The 25059-nt window shown below is 51.6% G+C and overlaps 4 protein-coding genes across 16 annotated transcripts; 3 read left to right on the top strand and 1 right to left on the bottom strand.

Annotated features, from left to right (window-relative positions):
• The first annotated feature begins 83 nt into the window (after positions 1-83).
• Positions 84-5560, top strand: LOC112882219 (zinc finger SWIM domain-containing protein 7). 12 transcript variants are annotated; one of them, XM_025947225.1, is made up of 9 exons: positions 84-315; positions 422-527; positions 622-729; positions 879-2522; positions 2606-2658; positions 2926-3585; positions 3684-3982; positions 4403-4497; positions 4647-5560. In XM_025947225.1, the coding sequence occupies exons 1-4, from the start codon at positions 221-223 to the stop codon at positions 978-980; spliced, it is 411 nt and encodes a 136-aa protein (XP_025803010.1). In that variant the 5' UTR covers positions 84-220; the 3' UTR covers positions 981-2522; positions 2606-2658; positions 2926-3585; positions 3684-3982; positions 4403-4497; positions 4647-5560. The 12 variants fall into 12 exon arrangements, with proteins under 12 accessions (XP_025803010.1, XP_025803005.1, XP_025803013.1 ...); XM_025947220.1 differs by having other exon boundaries at positions 2891-3585; XM_025947228.1 differs by having other exon boundaries at positions 879-982; positions 2416-3585.
• On the bottom strand, positions 3007-3730 carry LOC112882218 (zinc finger protein 7-like). Its single transcript, XM_025947215.1, has one exon. The coding sequence runs from the start codon at positions 3660-3662 to the stop codon at positions 3126-3128; it is 537 nt and encodes a 178-aa protein (XP_025803000.1). The 5' UTR covers positions 3663-3730; the 3' UTR covers positions 3007-3125.
• A 2312-nt stretch (positions 5561-7872) lies between the features above and the next one.
• LOC112881304 lies at positions 7873-8910 on the top strand. Its single transcript, XM_025945976.1, has one exon. It carries the CDS (start codon positions 7873-7875, stop codon positions 8908-8910), a length of 1038 nt encoding a protein of 345 aa, XP_025801761.1.
• An 11349-nt stretch (positions 8911-20259) lies between these two features.
• Positions 20260-22705, top strand: LOC112879465 (probable indole-3-acetic acid-amido synthetase GH3.8). 2 transcript variants are annotated; one of them, XM_025943720.1, is made up of 2 exons: positions 20260-20828; positions 20930-22705. In XM_025943720.1, the coding sequence occupies exons 1-2, from the start codon at positions 20374-20376 to the stop codon at positions 22317-22319; spliced, it is 1845 nt and encodes a 614-aa protein (XP_025799505.1). In that variant the 5' UTR covers positions 20260-20373; the 3' UTR covers positions 22320-22705. The 2 variants fall into 2 exon arrangements, with proteins under 2 accessions (XP_025799505.1, XP_025799506.1); XM_025943721.1 differs by having other exon boundaries at positions 20698-20833.
• Positions 22706-25059: the final 2354 nt, after the last annotated feature.

The raw sequence follows: 25059 nt of genomic DNA, 5'->3' as shown, positions 1-25059 counted from the left end.
TATGGATCCGATTAACCCAATTTAATACGGTTTGTCGCGCCAAAAAGGTGGGGAAATGGCAAACGGGGCCGCGGACCCACTTGTCAGCCTCACTACCAAGCCCCGGTTCCTCCTCCAGTCTCGTTTGCGTCAAAACGTCGAACAGCTCGCACGCGCAACGCAGCCACAACCCCCACTTGCTGTTAACCAGCAGCAGTCGTCGCCGATTCGCCGCCGTCCAATGTCCGCCACCACCAGCCTCCCCCTCGCCGTCGCCGACGCCGTCTGGGCGGAGATCAAGTCCGCGGGCCGCGCATCCGACGAGCACCTTTCCATGTAAGTGATGCCAAACCGCCCGCCGCCACCCGTCCCCGCGCGGTGTTGTACCCGCGGTCCCGCGCATGCTTCACTCGGATCCTTGACGTGCTCGCGCTCTGCGCAGCCTCGAGACGCTGTTCGGCAAGAACATGCTTCGCGCCTGCAAGATTGTCGACGAGCGCGGCGTCCGCCGCGTCACTGGTGCGCCCAGCGGCCGCTCGCTCTTCCTGGTCGGTGGCTCTGCGTCTTTTGATTCGCCCAGACCAACCCGACTAACGGCAGCTAGTTGACCCCGTGCGCCCGTGCCTTGTGTTTGGGTTGCAGGTGATGGGGGAGTCGAAAAGGAAGGAGGAATACCTCTGCTTCCCGGAGCACCTCTGCACCTGCTACTCCTTCTTCTACGACATTGTAGGGCGCGGTGAGCAGCTCTGCGTAAGTGCCCTTTCTGCAGCTACTGCCTCGTGAACAACAAAAAGTTGTGCAAACCACGGAATGATTTGATGGATTAGCATTCGTCAGTTGTTAGCTCGTGTCTACTGAAATAGTAGCTGAATTTTGGGATATTTTTTTGCTCTTTGCAGTGTAAGCACCAGTTAGCGGCGCGGCTTGCAGAGGCTGTGGGCGAACACCAGGAGATGGAAGTAACGGATGAGGAGCTTGCACATATGCTTGCAAAGCTCTGATGGTGTGAAACTTTGGATTCTTCATAATGCACATAACACTTATGAATTGTTTCTTACTTTCTTCTTCTCGCCCAGTAACACCGATGCAAAGTATTTATGCATACAGAATACAATAGGAAGATGGCATGCCAGAAAACTGGATGGAGTCAGCATTGCATCATCATCCTTTTTGTTTATATTGAACAATTAGCTTATAAGAATGTGGCCTGATGTATGCATATTCATGTGAACTAATTGATGAATTTAGATGAATATAATGTGTTCAGTGTTCATTCGCTATTGAGTTAGCTTCATGTGTTCCTTTTATGTATTATCTTCTTTTGACAATATATTGTTCTTTCCTTCGTTTCTATGATGCCTTGCTGTAGCAATGCTTGAGTAACAGTGGAAAGAAGATACTATTTCCCACTGTGAAGTGTGGGAAACATCCAAGATTTATCCAACTTAAAGATGTTGGCACATATGCCTCTTCGTGAGTAAATATATTTCACAGTAAATTATGGTTAATTGAATTCTACAAGAGAGCATCAGAATGACAACTAAAGCATTGGAAATAGTGAATACCTTTGGTTTAGTGTCTTGAGAATTGAAATCCTGAGTTTCCTCATAATTTAATATGTTGAAGATAGTTCCAATTGCCAAGTACTGCATTTACAACAATTTACAGTGTTAATCTTGATGGTTATTTCAAACAGATTTGAGGTTTTTCTATGATAGAAGAATATACTGAATTGCATAAGCTCAGAACACTGTGATCAGCTTTTTTTTTTTATTTGTTCGAACTACACCTCTTAGTAAAATTTAAAGTCATATACAACCAGGGGATGCTTCCCAGAGGAATGTAACTTGCTTCCATGAAATTTGTTTCTGTTCCCACTCGCAATGTCTTACCTGATTTTTTTTTACATGTGTTGTAACCACTGGAAGGACTGCAGTGAAAATATTGCAATTCAATTGTTTGTTTTGTTTTTCTCTTATTGCAGTTAGTTTACTCATGATACAACCTGGTGACTTGCCAAATATTTCTCATGGCATCACTTATCACATATTTACCCTTAGTTCACCTTGTTCTTATGCTTTCACTAGAGAATTCTTATGCTTGCACTTCCTTTTCTACTGAAAAGAGAATGTAATCTTGTTCTTTCCATGTATACTTCGTTGATATGTCAAGGTGTTATCACTCTTTTTCATATTCTTTCACATTACTTTGATGGATTCATTGATACCTGCACTTTGATGATACAATTTATGTCATGTCAATTGACTACAGTATATGTATTTGTAGGTGCTAGCTGCTTTGTTAGATATTTACAAGACTAATATGATAAAGCCAACTAGTATTGCATGATAGGCTTGAAGTCTCAAACAATCATGACAGCTAAGATTTTCCAGCATATAAATATTTGTTATTGCTAAAGAGACAAATTTCTTGCAGATGGTTTATCTCTTATAACAGTGTTTACCAATGAAACAAATGTATGAATGTGAACTGGACTCATAACAGGAATCTAATTACCACAAAGATGCAGAGTGCAAGCTAAGGTACATGCCTTACCTTTTGGTTTGGTCTGTTTCTCTACAGAAAGATCAATTTATCATGATAAAAATCCATAATGGCTCCATAGGTCGCTACTTCATCACTTGGCCCTCCACAACTTATCTTCATCATTTACATTCCGTAAGTAAATATGCTCCACAAAACACCCATCATAAGTCATCCCAACACATTGTTGTTATCCATTGCAGCTTCTCGAAGAAACTGTGTTCTGTCAGGCCAAGACAGATATCAATTGTACACTAGTTTACTTCATAGCCACCAATTGCACATTTGCCTGGCATACTATCACCAATTGCATGTGACTTGGGCTTGACTGAGTTGATTATATCTTTAACCAGTTTTAAGTATGCAGTTGCAGATTGGTTGAAACTGATCCAATATAACCAGGTTCATATGGCCTATGGGATGGCATGATGCAAGAAACAACAGAGCAGATAAAAGTGCAGTTGCTGGATGTGCACAGGGGCAGGTTTAAAATTTTCATTCTCACCGTGCACTTTATACTTGTTCACCCAACAGAAATTGTTAAAAAAGATTACACTTCTCAGAAATGCTTATATATAATGGCCTATCTGTGAATTGCAAATTTACAAGCGCAAGGTCAGATCAAGATTTTTCTCTGTTTGCTTCTTGGACTCCGGTGAACTTGCTGTGAAGCTCCCTGGCCATACCAACCCTCCAGCTTCTTCCACTGCAAAAGGCATCCAGGCACTCATCTGGCCTCCATCAAATCTTGCTACGACAACAGCAGCTCTATCACCATGCTCCTTCAGAACTGTGGAGTGGGAGTTCACTCTCAAAGGTTGGAGAATGGAAGCGGCTGGAGGGAGGCCCATCATCATTTGAAACCTGTGTGACTTCCTTGCTGCACACCTCTCCCTCTTGTGTGCATTCTGGTGTCCACCAAGGGCCTGCGAGCTGAAGAACTTTCTCATGCAGTAGTTGCAGGAGAAAGTCCTATGTGGAGTGGCCACCGATTTGGCCTCCGGAGGCTTAGCTTCTTCACTTTTTGGCGCATCAAGACCCAACTTCAGCCAGGGTACTGAGGTATTATCATCGTCTTGGCCAGCTTCATCAACTTTTTTTGCTGACTTCTGCTCTCCCACCCCTGGTACTCTCTCCATTCCTCCCTTTGTTGGAAGTAGCAGAGGAGAGGGTTGCTCAAGGTTTGTGCTATCGTGGTTCACTCTGCTTTGCTATAAAAAGAAGCCGAGGTCTGCGGGTGGCAATAATTCAACGAAAAAGGCAAGTTATCGGTACTTTTAAGTGGACCAGGATATGCTCGTTTGCAGTAGTGGCAAACATGTTGGTTCTTGTAATTTCCGCAAGATGATATGCCTGTCATGTATAGTGACAGGCTACAACAAACTTCAGTTTCTTGTCCAGCTCATTCCTGATCAGATCTGCACCTGCTTTGGATAGCAGCGTTATACATTTCTATCAGGTACAGTCCTGTAACCCCATACAGGGCCACGATTGGTTAGTTTTCCTATTTTGTGTGCCTGTCGTGTGAGGATGCTTGCACTTTGAATTGTCCTTGTCTAGAGAACTATGGGAATATATGCTGAAAAAGAAGTCTTCCAGGTTCCCTTTTTTGTGTGAGGAAATCTTCTAAGCTCTAACTGCAAGCAAAAATTACCAAAAAAACATGACCTGCAAGTGACTTATATTCCTTGGAATGGCAAAGTTTTCTTCATCTTCTGCCAATACCAAAGTCTAGGTGGACTAAAACCAGTTCTTTCCAGGGTCCTTTGTTTAGCTGACAAATAGCATGCTTTACTGAGACGTGCTATGACCTATCAGTGCTTCGCTACTCATCTTTGAGCTTATCCTTAACACTCTCTTTCTGTCTCTTCTGGGTCAGGCACGGACGCTTGGCAATGGCATTATTCAACACTAAAGCCTAGCTCAGCCTCCTCAAGCTACATCACCACATCGGTGGCTTTCAAATGACTTCAGGTGAGTGCAGCTACCACTTCTCCCGCTAGCCAAAGCCTACACGCCATTAGCATAAGACAATCTCCGGGCTAAAGAACAGAAGCTTTCCGCTGAGAAGCGAGTGGATGATGCACTCACAGCGCAAATGATTGTGCTTTTTCCCTGTGCAGCCATATGGGTGTCTGCTCTTACCTGCCCTGGTGGTATATGCGGCTCGATTTGGGGGAGGGGGCGAGACAGCCGGAACTGTATTCTGATGACGGGGAACCCTACGGGAAATAGACACCTGCTGCTCTCTTTTGGACTAGTCAGAGAAGGAGGAAAAAATCCTGATGCTGATATGGTGTTAGTGGAATGGTGACTCCGGGCGGCGGCTTGATCCGGAGGTGGCGGCGGGCGAGCAGAGCAGAGCAGGCCCAGGCCCAGGCCTTGGTCTATCGGCGTTCGCTGTAGGCAGGTGACGCCTGCCATGTCGCTTTATTGATTGCCATCATAAGATTAAGCAGCTTTCACTTCTTGTCTTCCTTCCTTCATGTTACAGTTACGCAGTGTTGAGGCGAGGTTGATTGATCGATCGTCAGTGGTGAACACAACTGGGCGGGGGATTTTGTTCCATTCCATTCCATGTGCTCTTTGGCGCGTCGTCTTGGGTGGGCGACATCTTTGGCAGGGCACTGATTCTGGTGCGCGCGTGAAGCCAGAAAGAATGGGATACTGGGACTGGGATCCGTGTGGTGCTCCAAGCAGTTCCATCTTCCATGATTTCCATTCGGATTTGCGGTCACAATCTATAATCAGGAGCTGCATATTATGCTATCGCTATATGCCTTGGAGCCGCCCCTCGAAACTCGAAGTACTTGCTGGAGAGCCCTGTACTATCCTGCCCGGCTGTGTGTGTATGATCCTGATGTGTGTGTGTATCCCGTACTGAAATTGCTGGGTGGATGACGATTCCGGACAGAAACTGATGATCCTACGTGTCGGTCCGTGGGCTGCGCTGGGAACTGCGAAGGCGGGCCACCTCTGTACCCAGCGCGCCCGCCCCAGAACCAGACCCACCCACACCACACATGCTTTCTCCTCATTGGTCATGGGCCATGACTTCTTTGGGCTGCACTGTCTGGCTCGTGCTATGTGGGCCGTGGGCCCTGCCATCCAAATCCTCCCGGCCGCGCGCGAGCATTCTGCCACCGGGAACCCTATCTATCTTCCGGAAGAAAAAATATTGCATATCTTCCAAATATTCGAGATTCGTACAGTCTTTTTCCACTTTTAGATTTAGTTACTGTTTGGCAGCATATATTGTTACAGTATATGATCAGTTGATCATTAGGAGTAAAATAGGAGAGAATCACATACGTTGATTACGGCGGTTGCCTAATCAATGGTCACGATCTTCATTGAACAGACATCTCCTCCACCCCTCCACCCCTTCATACATGTATAAATAACAGTGATCAATGAATAAAGATGACTTTTCTTGCCTCACAATTACTATTATAATTTTAGTTCTAAACACGTTATCAGCACTTGTTCTCCACGGAGCCACAAGAAAAGAAGAGAGTTTCATCTGTAAGTCATAATGTACAGAGAACTCTCCCTTGTTCTTCTCACATTCATCCTTCGCTTCATGAACGACGGCCATCATCACCGGCGTGGTGTTGAAAACCCCGGCCGCCGCCTGCTACGCGCTCGCACTGCCCGCCGTCGTCGTCTTGCCCACAGGCTTCGACGAAGCGATGCTCGGGTCACTCTTGACCCAGAGCAACTCCGGCGGACAGGCGGCGACCCGGGTGCGGGCCCTAGCGCCGCACCACCGGCGGCTTCTCCACAGGCGTTGGCGGACCCGGGCCCTACACCACCTGCACCGGCGCCACAACACCGGCCTCCGCCGACCCGCGGGGATGGGTGGGCTGGCCCGCCTTCACCGTCGCCGGAGCGGGTGGCCGAGCGGTTACGGGCTTCGGAGACGCCGCAACTGCTCTGCCCACTCCGCTTCTGTCCTCTCCATGGATGGGGGCCGTGCCCGGCCCGGAACGCGGCTCCTCCATCGGAACCGCCGCCACCTGCTACCGGATTGGCCACCATCGGCGACGCGGACCCGCAGCCACCCTCGACACGCCTTTCCGACGAAGCCGGGCCCTCAGGCACCGCATCTCCGCCGCCTTTGCTCAGCCCAAGCGGCAACCGCATGGTCCGCCGCTTGGCACACCATCTTTCCCCCGTCCTCGCCAGACGGGCTCGTGGGCCAAGACAGCACATCCACCCGAGGTGGATGCCGGTCGCGAGCGCTCGCGCTCACCCCCTCGTCGCCGCCTCTGACCCTCCCCGGGCGGCGCGGCCCCGCACGGCGCGACGGCGCTGCACGCGGCCCCCCCTGCGCGGCGCGGCCCTGCATGGCGCGGCCCTGCGCGGCATGGCCCCGCGCGGCGCGGCCCCCGGCCGGCGCGGCGGCAAATGCCCGGCGGCGCGGCAGCACACGCCGCAACTGGTACGGCGGCTGGTGGTGGACGGAATGGGCGGTTAGGGTTCCCAACCCTAACTGCTCGGCTCTTATACGGCGGTTTTCACCGCATGGGCCACCGCCGCTGGCCGCGCTGGGCCGCGCTGGCTGCGCGTGCCTGCGGGCCGCCGCTGGCCGCGCTGGACCGCGCCGGCCGCGCGCGCCTGCGGGCCGCCGCTCGCCGCGCTGGCCGCGCCGGCCGCGCGCGCCGGTCAGGCCGCCCGCCCGCCGTACGCTACGAGGCGTTGGGCCGCCGCGCGTGCTGGGCCGACATTCGCGCATGGGCTGCATAGCAGAACCTAGCTACATTTGTTATTTAATTTTTCTAATTTCCAGCAATTAGAGTTGATGATGTTTAGGGATTTAAATGTTAATTTTAACCCTCAGCTTATGACTTTTCAAGTAGCATATTGTGTTAGGAATTTTCTAAGGTTTTATAACTTGGAAAATATGTCAATGAATATTTTCTACAATATTCCATATATTGACATATGTTTCTTTGCATTCCTTCAAATGTATATTCACAAATTTAATTCATCTTAATTAAATCCAAGTGATTTAATACGAGCAAGAATATAAATTTATTTAGTCCTTACACAATTGATGCCACATTATTCATAAAATTAAGTTACCATGTGTTCTTAATTTTTCTGAATACTATATAAGCTGCATCATTAACCTTGCCATAACGATTTTTGACCTCTTGCATTATTTGCAATTGAGATTTTAAATTATCGTTATTTCATGCAAAATGGCATATTATTCATCTCAATTGGGTTATTTCTTACAACTCAATACGAGCAAGCATACAATATGTTGTGCTACTACACATATTACAACACACCCATGATGATTTCCTAAACAGAAAATCTCTGGTTGCTTGTGTAGGATCAATGGCCAAAGAGTTTGAAGAACTCGCTCTCGATGGACATAACTATCCTACTTGGGCGCTGGATATCAAGATCAGCCTTGCCTCAAAGAACATTCTGAGTGCATTGCTACCTCCTGCAGAGAGGACTGAGCCACTGCATGATGCCTACAAGTACAACGCATTGTACATTCTCAGGCATCACCTCCATCCTGATCTGAAAGCAGAATATGTGATGGAAGAAGAGCCAAATGTACTATGGTTATCCCTTAAAGACAGGTACAAGCAACAGAAGGCTGTAATCTTACCTGAGGCGAATCATGACTGGACTCATATTCGTCTCCAGGACTACAAGTCCATAGGTGATTACAACCATGCTATTCATAAAATCTGTGCTCGTTTGCGTTTTTGTGGCAAGGAACCTTCATATGCGGATAAGATTGAAAAGACACTCCAAACTATGCCCCCATCTGATAGGGTCTTGCAACATCAATACCGTGCTCGCAATTATCAGACTTACTCTGAACTCATACATGATCTGCTTCAGGCAGAAAAGCACGATGAGCTTACGATGAAAAATCATAAGCAACATCGTGTTGGGGCTGCCCCTATGCCTGAAATACATCATGCTATGAAAGATGAGAAGAAAGGGAATGGCTTCAAAAACCATTCCAAATTTTCTGATAATTCAAAGAAGCGCAGACGCAACAAGCGTAAGGGTAAGAAAAACACAAAGGCTCCGAGGAAAGACACTACTACTTCCAAGGATGAGAAGTGTAAGAAGTGTGGATGCTACAACCATCCCACTAACAAGTGTCGCACTCCTTGCCACTTAGTGGCTCTGTACCAGCAAGCTCTCAAAGGCAAGGCTGCAGAAGGACAGGAATACAAAGCTCACTTCGCCACTCCATCCAACTTGAAGGCTGATATTGGAAGTCCAAGCATGAGCCAAAAGGAACCATGCACTTCCAACCTTCCACTCCTGACCTACACTGAGCCTATGGACATAGACAACGTCATCGTCGACTATAGTTTGGATGACGTCTTTGGAGACCTCAACTAGGATCCATAAGAAATCAGCTCTCTATTGTCCCTGTGTGTGTATGGGACATATGTATTGTAATAAGTCTCGAGACATCGACTATAAGTGTGTGTACACTTCATATTCTATCGTATTATTATGTATGTAATTCTATGTATAATTAATTGAGTTCTTATAATTCTTTAATTATCTAGATTTGCGGGAGTCAATCCGATGGAGGAAGAATTGTGCCTAGTAGATAGTTGTACCATTAACTCTATTCTTAGGGAAACAAAGTATTTCCAAACTCTCACTAAGAGAACAGGAAATGTTTTGACAATCGCTGGACGCGATGCAACAATAGTTGGTTCTGGACGAGCCACTATTACGCTCCCTATGGGTACACAAGTTACAATTGAGGATACTTTATTGTATCCCGATTCAACTCGTACCTTATTGAGTTTCCGAGATATTCGGAAATGTGGTTTACATATTTCTACACATACAGAAAATAATGACGAATTTCTTCTCATTACCAAACCTTTTGAATATGGCTCTAACATTCTGGAAAGAATACTTTCGCTTCCATCTGGATTGTACTACACATACATAAAACCTGTACCTCATGTTACGTACAAGGTGATTTTTCAGAATGTTGACGCATTCAAGACTTGGCATGCACGCCTTGGCCATCCTGGAATAGGAATGATGCGGAAAATCACAGGTAATTGCATTGGTCATGATTTAAAGTCTGCTAAATTTCCTAAACTTTCTGATTTTATATGTACATCTTGTGCAACGGGAAAGCTAATCTTAAAACCATCTCCGCTTAAGATTCATGCTGAGCCACTTAAGTTCCTTGAACGCATTCAAGGCGACATTTGTGGCCCCATACAACCATTGTCTGGACCATTCAGATATTTCATGGTTTTGATTGACGCATCTACACGATGGTCACATGTGTGTCTCTTATCCACACGCAACCATGCCTTCGCTAAAATCATGACGCAAGTCATTCGATTGAAAGCATCTTATCCTGAACATCAAATCCAGAAGATCCGCCTGGATAATGCGGCTGAATTTGCTTCTCGAGCATTCAATGATTATTGTATGGCCCAAGGAATACACGTTGAACATTCAGTACCTTATGTACATACTCAAAATGGTTTAGCTGAATCTCTTATTAAGAGAATTAAACTCATTGCAAGACCTTTACTTCATGAATGCAATTTACCTACTTCTTGTTGGGGTCACGCAGTTTTACATGCTGCTGATCTCATTCAACTTCGCCCAACTGCATATCATAGCACTTCACCGTTGCACCTAGTGCGAGGAAACCCCCCAAGTATTTCCCATCTTCGGAAATTTGGATGTGCGGTGTATACCCCTGTTTCACCGCCTCAACGAACAGCTATGGGACCTCATAGGAAATTGGGTATCTATGTGGGATACCAATCCCCATCGATAATCAAATACCTAGAGCCCCTAACCAGTGATTTATTCACAGCCCGGTTCGCTGATTGCATCTTTAATGAAGACCATTTCCCAGCATTAGGGGGAGAATTTAAGTATCCTAACGAATGCCAGGAAATCAATTGGGATGACAAATCCATCCTATACTTAGACCCTCGTACTCAAGAAACTGAACTTCAAGTTCAGAAAATTATAGAACTGCAACACTTTGCTAACAATCTGCCTGATGCGTTTACTGACTATAATGGTGTCACAAAATCCTTGAATCCTGCTGTCAATGCGCCCAGCCGAGTGGAGGTACCTCGAAAAACCATTCCACCCCCTTCTCAACCGATTAGGGGGAGGGCTGCTAAGCGGGATAATGCTTCTAATAAGCGACAAAGGAAAGGGAGGAACACACGATCCTCTAAATCAGTAAACGAAAGTCAACTTCCGGTTGATGGACACCGAGTGGATACAGTACATCCACAAACCAGCACTATAGTGCACGATTCAGATGTTGCTGGCACATCGGAACACCCTGAACCCATTCTTCCTATGAATCAAGAAGAATTACACGGGGTACAAGAAATTTCCATTAATTATACTAGTTCTGGAGAACTGTATGATCGTAAGAATACGGTCGTCAACGCATGTTTCTCATCGATCATAGCCAATAACCTCCTATCTGATCCAGATCCTAAATCCATGGTAGAGTGTCAACAACGCTCGGACTGGAACAAATGGAAGGAAGCAATTGACTCCGAATTATCCTCACTAGCGAAAAGACAGGTATTCACCTCAGTGATACCTATACCTCATAAAGTTCATCCTGTTGGATTCAAATGGGTTTTCACTCGGAAACGAAATGAAAATAACGAGGTTGTGAGGTATAAAGCGAGATTAGTTGCGCAAGGATTTACTCAAAGATCCGGCATTGATTACAATGAGACATACTCTCCCGTTATGAATGGAATAACTTTCCGATATTTAATATCATTGGCAGTACAAAAGCGTCTATTTTTGCAATTGATGGACGTCGTGACCGCATATCTTTATGGGTCACTAGATTCGGACATCTACATGAAAGTTCCTAATGGAATATCTGTACCGAATAATGGCAAAAACCATAACTTGTTTTGTGTTAAACTCAACAAATCTCTCTACGGCTTAAAACAGTCTGGGAGAATGTGGTACAACCGACTTAAAGAATTCCTTATGGATAAGGGTTATTCTAACAGTGATGATTGCCCGTGTGTATTCATTAGGAAATCTTCTACAGGCTTCTGTATTATATCAGTTTATGTAGATGATTTAAATATTATTGGTCATAAATGTGATATTGATGAAGCATGTAATCTTCTAAAAACAGAATTTGAAATGAAGGATTTGGGTAAAACCAAATTTTGCTTGGGCTTGCAACTTGAGCACCTTCCAACGGGAATTCTCGTTCACCAATCTACATATGTCCAGAAAGTATTGAGTAAATTCAATATGGTCAATGCATATCTGTCAAAAACTCCAATGATCGTTCGGTCCCTTGAGAAGGATAAAGATCCTTTCCGACCACGTGAAGATGGAGAAGAGGTTTTAGGTCCTGAATACCCATACCTCAATGCAATTGGAGCACTTATATATCTAGCAAACAATACCAGACCCGATATTGCATTTGCAGTAAATCTACTTGCTAGACACAGTGCCGCTCCTACTAAACGCCATTGGAATGGGATTAAGAATATTCTCCGATATCTCCAAGGCACGGCAGATCTTGGTCTATTTTATGAAAGAAATCAGGATCCTAGCCTCGTGGGATATACAGATGCAGGATATCTTTCAGATCCTCATAATGCAAGATCACAAACAGGATATGTATTTCTACACGGTGGAACTGCTATGTCATGGAAGTCCTCTAAACAGACTCTGGTAGCAACGTCCACAAATCACTCAGAGATCATTGCACTATATGAAGCCTCACGTGAATGTGTATGGCTAAGAAGGGTGATTAATCATATTCAATCATCTTGTGGAATTCAACCCATTGAGTTACCCACCATTATCTACGAAGATAATACAGCTTGTGTTGCACAGATGCAACAAGGTTATATCAAGAGTGATGCTACGAAGCATATCTCTCCTAAGCTATTTTACCCTCACCAACTCCAACTAAGTGGTGAGATAAATGTCATGCAAGCTAAGTCTTGTGATAACCTCGCAGACTTATTCACTAAGTCGCTACCTTATTCTACATTTAACAAATGTGTTAAGGGCATTGGTATGCGCCGACTTAGAGATTTGCTTGCATCAGGGGGAGCATCTCTTTGATTTAACTATTCTTACACATCACATTGTACTCTTTTCTTATATGAGTTTGCTACATAAGTTTTCTCATATTAGGTTTTTAATGAGGCAATGTCAACGCAAGTAAATGTCTATCTCTTGTTTTCCCTCCGGGTTTTTCGATAGAGATACCAAGAATATATACTGTTCATTTTCTCCAAATTTTCCCACTGGATTTTTCTAGAGTTTTATGCAGTATATATATATATTATTGCAAGCCTTTATTTCACAGGATCTCTAAAAGATTATACATGATGGACAACTGCTCAAAGGGGAGTGTTACAGCATATGATCAGTTGATCATTAGGAGTAGAATAGGAGAGAATCACAAACGTTGATTACGGCGGTTGCCTAATCAATGGTCACGATCTTCATTGAACAGACATCTCCTCCACCCTTCCACCCCTTCATACATGTATAAATAACAGTGATCAATGAATAAAGATGACTTTTCTTGCCTCACAATTACTATTGTAATTTTAGTTCTAAACATATATGAGACGCAGAGACGGTCCAATGGGCAGCTGATTAAGCAAATCTTTTGAACAGGTGTCACTCTCTAGTTGGCTTTGGTGGGTGGAAGTTCCTTTTGGATTTCAAACTTTAAATGCATTTTTCTCTCAAACCGTGAATCCATTTTTGAATCCGTTTAATAAGATCCAATATGACTATATTTTAATACTTTTAAGAGCTCAACATTTTGATTGAACTTACTCAACATTTTCAATATACTACTTCAGCATTTACATATCAAATGTTGAACTAGTCGATATGAAATGTTGATCATGATTTATAGAAATGTTGAATCTGTAATATTAGCTATATTTTTTCTATAAAAAAACACAAATTAGTACACCGTTTTAGATTAAAGAGAAAAATATATTTATCGTAGTGCTTGCTCAAATGCTTTAGGGTGTGATTGGTTACTTGCTAGCCTGACTTATGCAGGACCAGTCTAAGCCAGACTTGTTTGGTTGGCTGCATTAGCAGTTGGGCTGCATTGGTGGAGCTGGACCTAGATTGTTTAGTTGTCTGCTTATAACCGTTCTCTTTCCCAAAGCTTTCCTTCTGTTCATCCCGAGCTCGAGCAGAACTGCCGCCACCGGCCAAAATCCGGCCAACTCCGGCCACATCTCTCCAATCCCTTGCACCTATAGCATTGCAACCTTCCTATCTCTCTCCCCGACACATTCCCTCTCTAACTCAACCGCTCCCTTGCCATGAATTTCAGATCATGCGGCGCCATTGCCGCCCAAGCCGAGCTCCACCCGCCACCGCTGCCGGACACCTCCGGCCCTTGTCGTTGTTGTCCAATCCCTTAAACGGAGCTCCAGTGAGCTCCTGCTTCTCATGGCTTCGCTAGCTCGTGTCGTTCGCCATCATAGCACCGGGAACGCAGCCGTGCTGCCATGGTCGGGCCGTCCGCGCGCGGGGGACGGAGTAGGGCGCGCCGGCGCTGTGCCCGGTGGCGGGGGAGGTTGCTAGCCGCATCATGGCCTATAAGTACGCGTCTCGGAGCCACACGAGCCACCGACACGGCGACAACGCGCGGAGAGGCACCGCCCAAGCTGGCCGCGGCGCAAGCGCCACCCGCAGCGCCGTCCTCCAGCTTCGACTGGGCAACGCCACCTTCGGGCTTCGCCGTGGGGAGGGGCGGCCGGCGCTGCGCGACGGCGGCGTCGACTTGTTGTGCGACGGCGGCTTCGACGGTACGCAAGATGCAGTAGCAGCGGACGATGGCGGTGTCGGCGAACAAGCGAGGCAGGAGCGCGGTGGACTGAGGTTGGCCAGGCGGGGCACAATGCAACCCGCATAACCGGAGACGGAGCTCAAATGCGTCTCCCACAATGCAGGCCGTACCGGACGTTTTGCATCACATAAGCCTGGCTAAGGGCCCTAATCACCCCATCCAAACAAATCGGCCTGCACCATGCAAGCTTGGCTAGCCCCTAATGCACCCTACCAATCACAACCTTAGTCTCCCTAACCTCTCTGCTGATCAAGTTTCGCTACAGAAACACCTTGCTGCAGAAGGGCGCGATACCTGTCGAGTCAAACCAGCATCTTCCTCGCCCATCATATCATCGCATGACGTCGCCACAGGGATATCTCCGCGCCCATCCACAGAAGCCATGCACTAGGCACGGGCACTGCTCTCTGTGCTCTCTACAGCTCCATCAGACCGTGGCTAACTGGCTATCACCCTTGGAGACTTGGAGTGGACGGACAACTTGGCACCGGACCAGCGGTCCTCGGGCGCCATGATGGGTCGTCGTCCGTTAGGTAAACACACGACTCCGACGGATCGACCGGACGATATGGGCGCGATTGGGGCATGGCAGAAAGAGAGGCCGCCTGCTACCGCCCCCCCCCCCCCTGCATGCATGTGCCGTGTCTGCCGGTCTGCTGCCCTTGTCGCGCCAACGCCAATCCCTTTTGCTCTCCCCCTACTCGTCCGTGCGTGCGTGTGCGTGCATACGAGACAGTACATGCCATCGATACATGCATGCACGCACACTGTCGACCTGCCGCCGCTTGTGATTTCCTCCACCATGGCGCCTTTCTTTCCTCACACCTTTTGATTCCCTCCTGCAAAGGCTAGCTACTACTGAGTAGCTACGAGCTACGAGCGCTGTCTAGTCTAGCTAGATAATGGAGCTCGCCAATGCATGTCTCCGATTGATTAAGCTTGTGCCATGCCGGCGCGCTTAGAGTAGACAGGCAGTGATGAGTCCGCGTCCAACCCAACAATCAAATCCAGAAAGGGGATCCAAGATCCGGCCGGCCGGGCTCACCGTCGTCCACCAAGTCCTGCCCGGCCGGCCGGTCGCCGGTCGTGGCGGTCGTTGTGCAGTGTCGCGCACGATGGAGGTGCCGTCAGAAAGGGTTGTGTCGCGAGGCGAGGCTCGAGTAGTGTCGACCAGCTCACTAGCGGTCGGAAGAAGGTTCCAGGGATGATCGTCGTCGCCCCTAGAGTTTTCGCCGCGTGCATTTTACTGCGTGTGTTTGGTGTGCGGTGTGCCCATGCATGAACATGAACCGATCGATCGAGCCGGCAGCGGCACCCACGTCAAGTCAGGGAGATCTAGTGCGGTACAGGGGGGACTCGCGACGCGACGCAGCATGTTCTTTTGGCCTGGCCCGGCCGGCACCTCGTTCTGTCAGTTCCGGTCGGCCCACTCGATCATCAATTCATCACGCAGCATGCAGTGCAGTGGTGGTAGTGCAGCGTTAGAGTTCCTGCTATAATCTAATGGGCTCTTGCACGAACATAATGTGAACGCGCTTGACAGCGAGAATTATCCGATGCGATCGGCAAGGCTTGACGTAAAAGTTAGTTCCGAGAATTTTGGGGCGGGGGGGGGGGGGGGGGGGGTTAATTTTGCCCGCGTGCGTTTACACATCAGAGTTGGGTGCGCTCGTGAAGACGTGCGTCGATATTGTTTTGGTCTTCCGATTCTGTCAGCTTCGGTAGGCTCGATCGGCCATCTTTACATGAGGAGAAAGTTTTGTGTAATAATTGCTACTACTCGATGGCACTTACCACGAAAGCGAGACTGACCGATGGCACGATGTTCAGACTGTAACGATGCATGAAATCTTTTTGAAGCGAGCGAAATGATGATCCGATCGACGCAATGCACTAAAAAGATGGTTAGTTTATAGCGACCAAATAGTCTTCCATAAACGACCCAGGTAGTTCCTTTTCTATAAAAAAAAAAATTAGCTTTCACTCGCTTTAATCGAAAGCATCCTTCAGGTTGTTCTTAGCTGCATGACACCGATGGAACGAGCGTTTCACACACTGGAACCCGATGCTGCTGATACGAACCACGCACGGTCTTTCGTCCCAAATCGGATTGGAGTTGGTAAAATACATAGCACTAGCTCCTTCCGCTCAAACCGCCAGCAAAATATTGTCGAGTGATTTCTATGCAGTAAATATGTTAATAATTTAAACTATTATATTGCTTATAAATTATAAGGTCAGATTCATTTTTTTCAAAATAAAATATGCGTTGTATTTTTGCCAGAGGGAATTTTGGAACCCAAATACCTCCAACTCAAATCAAATCCCTATGAATTTGATCAAAAAACAACTTCGTCCAGAATCCGGTGACGTACCCCACGCCCACTGTAAGCTAAACCATCTAGCGGGATTGCACGACACGCTGGACGATTCTGAAACCTACCCAAGTGGAGGGGACTTCTTCACTTTTTTTTGTCCATCTTTGAACGGCCGCCGTACGCGACACATTACGGAAAAAGTGATTTTACCGTCCTTGTTCGTGTCAATACATGCTAATCGCCTACCCGCCCGACGCTAGACTTGCTGGTCAGTCAAGACGGAGACGTGCTGGTCGGTGTCTAATTTGCTTTTATTCGAAGAATGCTACCCCGCCATTCCTAACTGTAAAAATTTGGAAGAGCGACGACGATCAAGTGCAATGTTATTAACAGTAGGATTTTTTAAATAATTGTTTTAGCTTCCTCTTGCGAGGTACACAGTAAGTACTCAAGTGTCGCAGCAGCCGTTTGTTGTCGGCTTGTCGCTGCATATATTTTTTTTTCTACGCGCGCGCGTGTCGGCTGATCGTACTGTATACTCGTATACGGACACGCGTCATGCTGGATATACGAGCTCGATCTTTTGAAACGTTCGATCGATCGAATCAACAAACATATCTATGTTCCATATCAATGAGAAATCTGGCAAATCTTGCCGGCTTGTCTTTCAAAAATGAACAAACATAGTTATACCTTCGAATATCGTGGTAAAGGATTATAACCCAAGCGATATCTTCATAATCCAAGTTGGCTCTTATATACTTTTAGCTTAAAATTATATAAAATTAGAGTCCGATCGTTTTAAAATCTGACTCTTAAATTACATATACTAAAATTTAAGGTCCTTTACCCCCTAGTCGTAGCTGATTCTTTTCGATCTCTATGGACTTTCTAACATAGTTAAGGAAGCTGGACAGAAACTTCTTCACTCATCGGTCAATCACTGTATGACGCACGTTTGGGAGAGGAATTGTGGTGGAAGTAACTCGGTTTACATGCCAACAAAACAGCTAGCTTTCGGTGCTGACCTTCATCTTGATGATAGATTGATAGATCATATACCAGCAGACATGCGTACATAGTGACACCAGATAAATTCCATTGGAAAGTGGAGCATGACGACTCTGTACATTTGCCTATACTATGCAGTGAGAGTCAATATTCCTGGTATAGAAAAATGGAAAAGAAATTGAGAGTTCATATTCGTTCCTTATATTTGTCTCTCTACGGCTTTCTTGTCTCCTTCCAACTAATTTCCTAGCTCGCGCACGTCAATCGATAAGCATCTTGTGCGATACGCTCCAAACACACGAGCCGGATCGAATCGCATCTACAAGCGTGGCTTCGTTGCTGATGCGAGGATTACGTTTCGTTTTATACTACTACTTGCAGAGATGATCCTACTTGTAAAAAGGAAAAATTAACCACCCCAGTGCTCCACACGCTTGCAGGCAGGCAGTCACCGAAGTCCAAGGTAGCCGGTAAGCTCGCCACCCAACCACCATGCCAAGACACGGCATAGGTCATGGGCTTTACAGTTACGCGCGCTTTTTACAGAGGCCAGGGCCACCCCCCGGCCGGCAATCGACGACGGCGACGACCGGCAAATCAGCTGCCGCGATCGCGTACGGGTGCCCGCCCCTAGAAATTCTCGGCACGGGCGTGCGCTGCGGACAAGATGCCCGAACAAGTGTCTTGTTCCCTTCCGGTTCACGTGACGGAAAACCACGGCCCCCAGCCTTTTTCACGTCCCCCTGTCGCGCAAAAGCGAAGCTTCGCTGTACTCTTCCCCGGCGCTCCTTTTCCTAACCGCGCGTCGGAACAACCGGTGCGGATTTTGACGGCCCCAAGCCTTGGCTTGGCTGCCCGACTGCCACGCACGCACGCACCCGGCCTGCCAAGCCGCGGCGCGCGGTGGCCTGGCCGCTCGAACGGTGGTGCTAGCTCACTACGCGGCCGCGCAACCAACGCACGCGGCCGCCTCGTCTCGCCACCGCCGCCCAAGGCTGGCACGGCCGCCAGTCCCGCCGCCCCCGACCAACCAACGATACGGGCGGCAACCGCATGCATGGGCGGCAACAGGTGCACCGTACGCGCACAATCGCGGCCAGCCAGCGCGCGCGCACGCACGGGCCACGCCGGCCGACGGCGACGACCACCAGCAGCGGCGGCCTCCGCGCCCGCGTGCTGCAATAAAATTTCGCGGCCGCGGCCGGTGATCCGAAGTTTCGTCGGACGCGAACCGTATCCCGGCCGGATCTCCGCACGCTTCTCGCTCCCGCTCGCAGCCCCGGATACAATTTCCACCTCTATCTTATCTTATTGCTCCCAGCGCCGCGGGCCGCGGCGCGCGCTGTGTGGGAGGTCGTGAGCCGAGTGATTGCCACGCCGTCCACCCAGGCAGGAATCGTCTCCCCTGGCCGTGGACCTGATCAACGGACCCCCTGGCGAGCGGCGACGAGCATGTTCCAACTCGCTGCCGGCTACCCTTCACGTGGCCGCCAGCCGTAACCGAGTCCAGCCCGTCTCGTCGAGACCGCATGCCCAGCCCCACCGGTCTCCGCCCGCGAACCTCCCCAACCGCGGCGATTCATTGAATGCACCACACCTCGGCAGGCTAGCGGCGCCCGCGCTCAACGTAACCGCCCGGCCGCGCCGGAGCCGGGCATGCGCCGCGGCGTGACGCCCGGGCGTCGCCATCGGTGCGCCCCCGGGAGGGGAAGCCGGGCCTCGCGGCTCCCGAACCAGCCGCGCCGGCTTGGCGTGCGGCTGCCTCCTGCTGGCGCGCGCTCCCTCCCAGCTCGGCGATCGGCGGAGCTGAGCACGGCACGGAATTCCGCGCCGCCGTGTCGTGCCCAAAGCGGCACGACAAAGGCTGGCGCCTGCAAAAGTCGTCGCGGATAAGGGCTCGGCCCGCTCGACGACACCGCATGTTCGAGCGAGCCGGCAGGCAACGGAGATTTTGCATTCGATTCGGCGACTTCGCTGCTGAGCTGAGAAAAGATGGCGCGTTCGATTCAGCAACTCTCCCGGGCTCAACACTCTCACCAAATCCGGGGGCTTGCGTCTCTGCTCGCTAGCTTGATAACGACTCGTAACGGATGGGATCATTGAACGATTAATCGATCACCAAGTGTGTCACGGCTGTGCATGCGCCAAATTGCCAAAATCCACGACCAGTCGTAGGGAAATTTGCATCGGTGGGGAGACTGCGGCGAGCTGGATGGAGGGAGCGAGTCGACACGGCCAGGGCCCAGCGGCCACGCTTCCGTGGCCTCATCGGCGGCCGCTCCGACGTGGCCGTCCGGCCGCGGCCCACCTTGCCGGGCGGTTGTCCACCCCAGGACGGGCACCGGGGCCCGCCGCTGCCGCTCCATGGAGCGACAGCCCCGACGTCACTCGTGTCCTTCTCCCCCCGTCGGACTGCTCCACGCGTGACCATGCCCCTCGGCCCTCGCCCGCCCCAGCTCGGCAGCTCGCCTCCCACTATAAATATCTCGCCATGCCCGAGCCATTCCCACCCAAGCACACAACCAACCAAGCAGCAGAAAACATCTTCTGTCCTTCCCCTCCATCCCTCATCGAGACGCCCCCACACGTTCCACGCAGCTGCTAGCTAGCGTTAGCAAGTAGTGTTCGGTTGAGGCAATGGCGGTGATGGCCGAAGTGTCCACGACCACCGGAGCGGCGCTCCGCAGCCCGGCCTCGCCGGCGCCGGCACCGGTGAAGGAGGGCGACGCCGAGAAGCTCCGGTTCATCGAGGAGATGACCTCCGACGTGGACGCGGTGCAGGAGCGCGTGCTGGCGGAGATCCTCGCCCGCAACGCCGACACCGAGTACCTCACTAATTGCGGCCTCGCCGGCGCCACCGACCGCGCCACCTTCCGCGCCAAGGTGCCGATGGCGACGTACGAGGACCTGCAGCCGTACATCCGGCGCATTGCCGACGGCGACCGCTCGCCCATCCTGTCCGGGCACCCCGTCTCCGAGTTCCTCACCAGCTCCGGCACGTCCGCCGGCGAGCGCAAGCTCATGCCCACCATCGAGGACGAGCTCAACCGCCGCCAGCTCCTCTACAGCCTCCAGATGCCCGTCATGAACCTGTAAGGTTTCTTCTCCGGCCCTGGCAGTTATTAGCTCGACAGCACACACGTGCGCGGTTCAGTTATTAATGGCGGCCATGGCGTTCAATGATTGCGTGCAGGTATGTGCCCGGCATGGACAAGGGGAAGGCTCTCCATTTCCTCTTCGTCAAGTCGGAGACCAAGACGCCGGGCGGCCTCGCGGCGCGGCCGGTGCTTACCAGCTACTACAAGAGCAACCACTTCAAGAACCGCCCGTTCGACGCCTACAACAACTACACGAGCCCCACGGCGGCCATCCTCTGCGCCGACGCGTTCCAGAGCATGTACGCGCAGATGGTGTGCGGCCTTGTCCAGCGCCACGACGTGCTGCGCGTCGGCGCCGTGTTCGCGTCCGGCCTCCTCAGGGCCATCCGTTTCCTGCAGCTCAACTGGGAGCAGCTCGCCGCCGACATCGAGACCGGCGCGCTCACCCCGCGCGTCACCGACCCGTCGGTGCGCGAGGCCGTCGCGGACATCCTCCGCCCTGACTCCGAGCTCGCCGCGGTGATCCGCGCCGAGTGCTCCAGCGGCGACTGGGCGGGCATCATCACCCGCATTTGGCCCAACACCAAGTACCTCGACGTCATCGTCACCGGCGCGATGGCGCAGTACATCCCGACGCTCAAGTACTACAGCGGCGGGCTCCCGATGGCGTGCACCATGTACGCGTCGTCGGAGTGCTACTTCGGCCTGAACCTCCGGCCCATGTGCGACCCCTCGGAGGTGTCCTACACCCTGATGCCCAACATGTGCTACTTCGAGTTCCTGCCCATGGACGCCGCGGCGTCGGGCGGCGACGCGAGCCAGCTGGTGGACCTCGCCCGCGTGGAGCTCGGGCGGGAGTACGAGTTGGTGATCACCACGTACGCCGGGCTGAACCGGTACCGTGTCGGCGACGTCCTCCAGGTGACCGGGTTCCACAACTCGGCGCCGCAGTTCCGGTTCGTCCGCCGCAAGAACGTTCTGCTGTCCATCGAGTCCGACAAGACGGACGAGGCGGAGCTGCAGCGCGCCGTGGAGCGCGCGTCCGCGCTGCTCCGCCCGCACGGCGCCACCGTGGTGGAGTACACCAGCCAGGCCTACACCAAGAGCATCCCCGGCCACTACGTCATCTACTGGGAGCTGCTCGCCAAGACCCCCGCCGACGGCGTCGGCGCCGGCGAGGCGGTGGACCGCGAGACGCTGGACCAGTGCTGCCTCCAGATGGAGGAGGCGCTGAACTCGGTGTACCGGCAGAGCCGCGTGGCGGACGGCTCCATCGGGCCGCTGGAGATCCGGGTGGTCCGGCCGGGCACCTTCGAGGAGCTGATGGACTACGCCATCTCCCGCGGCGCCTCCATCAACCAGTACAAGGTGCCCCGGTGCGTGACGTTCCCGCCCATCATCGAGCTGCTGGACTCCCGCGTCGTGTCCAGCCACTTCAGCCCCGCGCTGCCGCACTGGACCCCCGGCCAGCGCAACGACGACTAGACCGGCCGCCGGCGGCGGCGGCGGCGAGGAGTTGGGACTCTCCGGCGCGCTTAATTAGACTGGAATCATCTGCTGCATCCAATGTCCTGGCCATTGCTCGGTAGCAGAGGTAGAATGTCCGTGGCGCACCTAAATATTTGTTAATTTTGGAATTTTTGAGTACTGTCAGTTAGTGGCGTGAGGGTAACTTGGGTACGATGAGAGTTGGCTGAGCTGACCAGCTGAAGCGAACAGTCGATGCATGTAAGAGTTGGATTCTTCTAGTAGTGGCACTGTTGCCCGTACGATCGTAGCATGCGACTAATTTAAACGTTCCTCCAAATCTGTACGAGCTCTGCACAAGATCTTGCTGCAAGCCTGCAACCATCCCAGGCATTTACCAAAACCGTCCACGAGCCCGAGAGCCTTGCCACTTTGCTGTCCACTGGCGTGCACCTTCGCATGGCCCTTCAGCATTCAGACATTCCATTTCAGGCAACGCGATCCAGCCAAGGGCTTCACCGTTTCAGTGCTTCACCATGGTAAAACTGCCACATCATTGGCTCATCACGCAAACACAGGCAGGCGTTGAGGCAGCGCTTGCCTAGTGCGGTATTGCCATCGCTCAACCGCCTCTGATCTGCCGAGTTTATCCGTGAGCGAAGAGCTCAGAGCTCAGAAGCGGCGCGATTGATTGCAGTCTTTCGAGTGGTTGATAGCCTGACGCGAAGTGTCTGGCCGTATGCTCTCCTCCGCGACGTTGACGCGTGATTAAACTAATCAGAGCCAAGGTTTTTTCAAAGGTGAGCGTAGTGCCGAATCATGGTGGCCGGACCGGTGCACGATCCGGCACGCCGCTCGGTCGTCTGGCCGTCGCTCGCTGCAGAGACGGACCGGCACACTTTCCCTGACTCACTACTGCACAGTGCTGTACCCTCTGCGTCTCTCGCTCGCTTTGGGTGCATCCGTGCATGCTTTGCGTCGCACAAGTCTTTCTCAAGGCAAAGAGCGATAAGCAATAACCAAATCGAAACGAGTGTGACGGAATGGAACCTACGTGTCCGATCGAGGTCTTTACAATTGGGCTTGTGTGATCCGTGACGGGACGGACCTTCTGCTTGTCAATTTCGCTTCGTCGACAAAGGAGGAGCAGCTCGGACTCGGACGGCGGATAGGATATCTGTCGTGTCGTGCCCACGGCCGGACACGCCGTCGGCTCGAGCGTTTGACTCTCGGGCGCGTGCCGTGCCGTACCTATCAACGGGTCCGCGTCGCCGTCACTGTTACGAGATCTCCGGGACTTTTGACCCCGCGCGCACCAGACGACGCGTCGGGCGATGCGGGGAGATGCACAGTAAAAAGGAAGGACCTCGCGCCGCCTGCCTGCACAGCTGCAGTGTGATGTGCGAAGTATGGAAGCATTCAGCTCCCTCAACAGTCAACACAAGTTGTCAAAGGGGCAGGGCACCCACGGTTTCTTTTCTGGTCCGGGCAAGCCACAGGTTTGGGGGGGTCAGGTCAACCCTGCGGAACGCAGCGCAGTGCGGATCACGCGCGAATCGCGGGCTGTGGCCGCGTCCGACTGCGAGTGGCCAGCGTCCGCGATAGCGGCAGGCCGGGCAGGTCAATGCGCGCCTGCCTGGCTGCCTTTCGACCCGTCCGGGGAGGCGGACGAGAGACGACGGCTGGGAACTCGGTGGCCGTCGGAATCGCCGCCCGCCCGGCCGGCCGGGACACAGGTGCGGGTCTCCCTGCCGGAGTCCCGCGCGCCGCTTTTTCATGCGCCCGCCGCGCCACCCCAGGGCGCGTCGTCGCGCGGACCGTGCCGTTTTGTATTGCTGCTCGGCTCCGGCATGGTAAGCGTGCTTCGTTTTCGTTGCGTGCGGCCGCGGCCAAGTTCGGCAGTGGCACCGGGGCTCTGCGGACACTGTGCAGGAGATCGTCGGGGCTCGTGACGGGCATCGCACGACCGCGACGGGCGGGCCGCGTGCCAGCCGCGCCGCTGCCGCCTTTGACCGTTGATCCATACCCTGCTCGTCCCGTGCTTGTCGTCTTGCCAAGCGATATCTGAGCGGAGCTGCGTCGTGTGGTGAGGAGTACCCCGTACCGTACTACTACCGCGGCCAGGAAGCATGCGGAAATGTCGGGGTGGGAGAAACAGACAAGCGGTGCATGCGTTGATTTTTGGTTCCATTCACGGCGCAGAAAAGCCAAACGCGGGGAATGTGGATGCAGGGTGCTCGCCGTTGACCGCGACTCCTGTGAGCCTGCGTTGACTTCGCTTGCATGGCCGCACGAGTGACTAGTGAGTGACTTCGCTTGCAATCAGCAGTGCGCATCAGTGCGTGCATGATCGTCTCCCGGGAATTGGGTCGAATTTTAAGACCGTGCTAATGCTAGCCGATGGCCAATCAACAGAAGCGATGGAACCCGCGGCCTTTTGCCGTTGAGCAGCCGGGGGGCGGTTTGGGCGAGCCGGTGTGCTCGCTCGGCAGGACGCAGGAGCGCGTGCTCGCAGGCGCCGCTGCTCCCGAAGAGCGAAAAAGGCTCACGTGCCGCTGCCGCTGTACCACCGGCCGGTCAACCGTGCTCATCCGCGGAGCCAGGCGGGTGGAGCCGACGCACGAACAGGGGTAGGGCGCGGGAGCCGGGCGGGCGAGGCGATCGAGCTCCCTCGCTGCGCGCGCGCTCTGCTGCCGGTCTGCCGGAGACTGGAGCGCTGCCTGCTTCCTCGTCTCGGGCTCTGACGCTCCCGTGTTTC

The sequence above is a fragment of the Panicum hallii genome, chromosome 2, assembly GCF_002211085.1.
Source record: "Panicum hallii strain FIL2 chromosome 2, PHallii_v3.1, whole genome shotgun sequence".
Lineage (NCBI taxonomy): Eukaryota > Viridiplantae > Streptophyta > Magnoliopsida > Poales > Poaceae > Panicum > Panicum hallii.
The sequence above is the reverse complement of the archived record's forward strand: the minus strand, read 5'-3'. Positions and strand labels throughout refer to the sequence as shown.

What these genes read in the sequence shown, in the direction of transcription:
- LOC112882219 (XM_025947228.1), top strand. Translation starts at nt 221, where the DNA reads ATGTCCGCCACCACCAGCCTCCCCCTCGCCGTCGCCGACGCCGTCTGG. An exon ending in TCCGACGAGCACCTTTCCAT is followed by an intron (nt 316 to 421) that starts GTAAGTGATGCC and finishes CGCTCTGCGCAG; the next exon opens with CCTCGAGACGCTGTTCGGCA. An exon ending in GCGGCCGCTCGCTCTTCCTG is followed by an intron (nt 528 to 621) that starts GTCGGTGGCTCT and finishes TTTGGGTTGCAG; the next exon opens with GTGATGGGGGAGTCGAAAAG.
- LOC112882218 (XM_025947215.1), bottom strand. Translation starts at nt 3,662, where the DNA reads ATGGAGAGAGTACCAGGGGTGGGAGAGCAGAAGTCAGCAAAAAAAGTT.
- LOC112881304 (XM_025945976.1), top strand. Translation starts at nt 7,873, where the DNA reads ATGGCCAAAGAGTTTGAAGAACTCGCTCTCGATGGACATAACTATCCT.
- LOC112879465 (XM_025943720.1), top strand. Translation starts at nt 20,374, where the DNA reads ATGGCGGTGATGGCCGAAGTGTCCACGACCACCGGAGCGGCGCTCCGC. An exon ending in CAGATGCCCGTCATGAACCT is followed by an intron (nt 20,829 to 20,929) that starts GTAAGGTTTCTT and finishes GATTGCGTGCAG; the next exon opens with GTATGTGCCCGGCATGGACA.